Genomic DNA, 4,370 nt, shown 5'->3' on the forward strand with positions numbered 1-4,370 from the left:
CCAATATAAGTCTAAGACGAGATCTAACCAATCTAAGTCTTAGACGAGATGACCAATCTAAATAAGACTAGATCTGACCAATTTATGTCTAAGACTAGATATTACCAATCTTAGTCTTAGACTAGATTTGACCAATCTAAGTCTATGAGCATGAACTGATGAAGCGAAACATCTTCTAAGACAAACCAATCAGTCCAGTTGCAATCGATTAAATGTCCTGTGATCATGAACATTGTGGTTTTAAGCTCTATTGGAAATGTTAAAGAGATGGTAATTGTTACTGGTAGAGTGCTGACAAGAACTCATGCAGCTATCTAACCTGTTTTGGATTTGATGCCTGGATATGAATCAGACATATGGTACTCAAAAGCACATGAGTCATTTAATTGAAATCTTAAAAAAAAGGTTTATGAGATGAAAATGACTAGTGGAGTGCTGCCTAGAACACATGCACTTATTTACCTTTCTGAGCTTCCATGGTGGTCTTGGGTTAGAATGTACTCAAAATCAACAATACAGCTTGCCAGAGAAAAGGTCAAATACTTAAAAAAAACGTTCTTACTTTAAAGCATAAATATAAAGGTTTAAGGGATAAATGTGACTGGTAAAGTGCTGAATAGAACACCTTACCCTACCTTTGCTTGCTTATAAAGTAATATTGTATCTTGACCTGGGATCAGATGCGATTCAAAACCAGTATGGATCTTGCTTTGATTTATAACAATGTTGGCAACGTTTAAGCATTTGAAATGAGTTATTGGTAGAGCGCTGACTAGAGAACATGAGATTTGCTACTGGCTTCCTTTTCAATCTTGGTTCAGACTATATTTTAAAATACATAGAATATCTTGCGAGGAAATAGTAACAATCATGGGTTTTACATTGATGTATTAAAATAGTGAAAATAGTGAAATATTCCAGGATTTTTTACATTCTGGGTGGTAGAGCGCCGACTAGAACATGTGCTGCTTATACCAGTCACCTTTGCTACCTCGGCCGTCTTGAATCAGTTTGAGTCACAATTAATGGGGAGCTTGCTCTGGTATAGAAAATCAAGAGAATTGTGAACGCTAGAACGTGGACTAGAACCTGCTTGAAAAAAAACAGGTAAATAAATGTAGGTGTAGAAAACTAGAACATACTTACCTCAGAAATGTTGGTGATCAGTTAAGAACCACGATTGCTAGAGCACGGAGTAGAATCATCAAACAATCAATCAATCAAAGTTTGTTTATATAGCCCTTAATCAGCAGATCAACTGGTCTAAAAAGGGGGGGCTATTTAAAGGCTAGAGTATACAAATGAGTTTTAAGATGGGACTTCAATGCTTCTACTAAGGTAGCATCTCTAACTGTTACCGGGAGGGCATTCCATAGTACTGGAGCCCGAATAGAAAACCCTCTATAGCTCGCAAATTTTTTGGGGGGCTCTGGGAATCACTAATAAGCCGGAGTTCTTTGAACGCAGATTTCTGGCCCGGACATATGGTACAATACAATCAGCAAGAAGGTAACTTTATCACCAGACCTATGTAAGCGTCAATATATACCTTGATGTTGCAGAAAAAAGACCATATCTTTTTTTAACCGATTTCCGAACTCTAATTGGGTGAATTTTGGCGAATTAAACGCCTTTCTAATATTCGCTCTCGGAGCAATGACGCCACGTTGTGACGTCACATCGGGAAGCAATCCGCCATTTTCTCAAACACAGAGTCAAATCAGCTCTGTTATTTTCCGTTTTTTCGACTGTTTTCCGTACCTTGGAGGCATCATGCCTCGTCGGTGTGTTGTCGGAGGGTGTAACAACACGAACAGGGACGGATTCAAGTTGCACCAGTGGCCCAAAGATGCGAAAGTGGCAAGAAATTGGACGTTTGTTCCGCACACTTTACCGACGAAAGCTATGCTACGACAGAGATGGCAAGAATGTGTGGATATCCTGCGACACTCAAAGCAGATGCATTTCCAACGATAAAGTCAAAGAAATCTGCCGCCAGACCCCCATTGAATCTGCCGGAGTGTGTGAGCTATTCAGGGACAAAGGGCCTCGGTAGCACGGCAAGAAATGGCGGCAGTTTGTTCCCGCAGACGAGCGAACTAAACCCCCTGGATGTCTTGGCTCACACCGTCAAGAGAAGAATATCGACCCTAGCTTCTCTGGCCTGCTGACATGAGGGTATGTCTACAGAATATATTAATTGATGAAAATTGGGCTGTCTGCACTCTCAAAGTGCATGTTGTTGCCAAATGTATTTCATATGCTGTAAACCTAGTTCATAGTTGTTAGTTTCCTTTAATGCCAAACAAACACATACCAATCGTTGGTTAGAAGGCGATCGCCGAATTCGTCCTCGCTTTCTCCCGTGTCGCTGGCTGTCGTGTCGTTTACGACGGTTTCGCTTGCATACGGTTCAAACCGATATGGCTCAATAGCTTCAGTTTCTTCTTCAATTTCGTTTTCGCTACCTGCCTCCACACTACAACCATCCGTTTCAATACATGCGTAATCTGTTGAATCGCTTAAGCCGCTGAAATTCGAGTCTGAATCCGAGCTAATGTCGCTATAGCTTGCTGTTCTATGCGCCATGTTTGTTTGTGTTGGCTTCACTATGTGACGTCACAGGAAAATGGACGGGTGTTTATAACGATGGTTAAAATCAGGCACTTTGAAGCTTTTTTTAGGGATATTGCGTGATTGGTAAAATTTTGAAAATATAATAAGCCACTGGGAACTGATTTGTAATGGTTTTAACAATTCTGAAATTGTGATAATGTTCCCCTTTAAAGTCACATCTTAAGTGCACAGGAAGCCAGTGCAGGTGAGCCAGTATAGGCGTAATAGGATCAAACTTTCTTGTTCTCGTCAAAAGTCTAGCTGCCGCATTTTGTACCAACTGTAATCTTTTAATGCTAGACATAGGGAGACACGAAAACAATACGTTACAGTAATCAAGACGAGACGTAACGAACGCATGAATGATGATCTCAGCGTCAGTGGTGGACAAAATGGAACCGATTTTAACGATATTACGGAAATAGAAACCAAGATCCCCGTTGATTTGGTAGCATAATGTGCTGTGTGGGCGGGAACAGAGCAGAGAGACATTGACTGCAGGGATAGAACACTGTTTAATTGCATTTTCTACCAGTCTTACCGCGTCAGACGCACAAAGCTGTGGCAGGGAAGGTAAAGCACACAGAGTGCGGAAAAAAAACTGACAACAGCGAGAGAAGAAGAACTGTTTGGCAGCAGCAACAACAACAAAAACTTCAAAAAAAAAGAACAAAACAAAAAGGAGTGCAATCAGGGCTGTTTTAAATCGAAACAACATCTCTATGTTATCATGATCTATCAAGAAATCAAACATGGAGGAAGAGAGCATCAGGTTCTTATCCGATCATAGAGATGGGATTCAAAATCATTGGAGTTGACAACTGCAGGTGGTAGAGCGCTGAATAGAACTCATGCACGTACATTTGCCTTCTCCAGCTTCTATGGCTGACTTGTGTTTGATCCTATTCCAAATAAATAGTAGATCAGACAGATGCCATCCAAAATCATTAAGAGATTAATGAGAACAGGTTTAGCCCAATTGTGGCGGCTAGAATGCCGACTAGAACATGAGCTTTTCGGAAGCCACTCTCACTCCTTCATTGGTCTGACTCACTGTTTCAGTGGATTCTTTCTTTGGTCGGTCTGGGGTCAAACGGGGGCCGTTAGACAAGCAATATTAACCTTCTATTTTTCCATAACACCACTGTGACTAATTATTAGAAGCCTTTTATGTGAATACTGACAAGTTGATGACAGCGAGGTTATAGGAGATTAAGTGCTGCTATGAAATCATAACAATAATAAATAGCTACACATTGAAATGTGGTTACACTGGTAGCTTAATGCTGAGCTGGCGTTGTTAGCATGTCACGAAAGCGCTATTCGGGGGTGTTATACCGGGGCCCTTTCGGGGCCCACGTAGGTCAATCTGTCGGGATGGACATGAACCCATCCAAAATTCTTCTCGGATTTGTCGTCTGCAATCAGCTCTCGTTGGGCTCGCTCGGAAAAGCTGGTGTTTTTTGATGTCCTTACATGGGTGCCTTACATCCTGTGTGCAGAGATAACATCAAAATAATTAAATTGATGAACCCATGTGCTTTTAAATTCATCCTACAACAGGATCTAAGCAGAGTAAATGTTGCATTAGGACGTACAGTGGAACCTCTAACGTAAAATAAAATACAAAAATGGCTCAAAATGATCATCTTCAAATTCAGAAAATTAACTGTGCACACAATTAAAATTGTCATTTGGACTTTTTGTTGCTTTTGTTTAACAAAACAAGTCAGCCTTAAAAGGCGCTTATTCAT

General features: G+C 40.7%; 1 protein-coding gene across 1 annotated transcript in view; it reads right to left on the minus strand.

The window, feature by feature from the left end:
* Positions 1-3,112: 3,112 nt before the first annotated feature.
* The window catches only part of fto (FTO alpha-ketoglutarate dependent dioxygenase), a 564,204-nt gene continuing 562,946 nt past the window's right edge, over positions 3,113-4,370 (minus strand). The window contains exon 10 of the mRNA XM_061964549.2: positions 3,113-4,108. Coding sequence (XP_061820533.2) covers positions 4,102-4,108 — 7 coding nt within the window. The 3' untranslated portion in view covers positions 3,113-4,101. The remainder of the gene's footprint in view (positions 4,109-4,370) is intronic.

This window comes from Nerophis lumbriciformis, linkage group LG06 (genome assembly GCF_033978685.3).
Source record: "Nerophis lumbriciformis linkage group LG06, RoL_Nlum_v2.1, whole genome shotgun sequence".
NCBI classification, from domain to species: Eukaryota; Metazoa; Chordata; class Actinopteri; order Syngnathiformes; family Syngnathidae; genus Nerophis; species Nerophis lumbriciformis.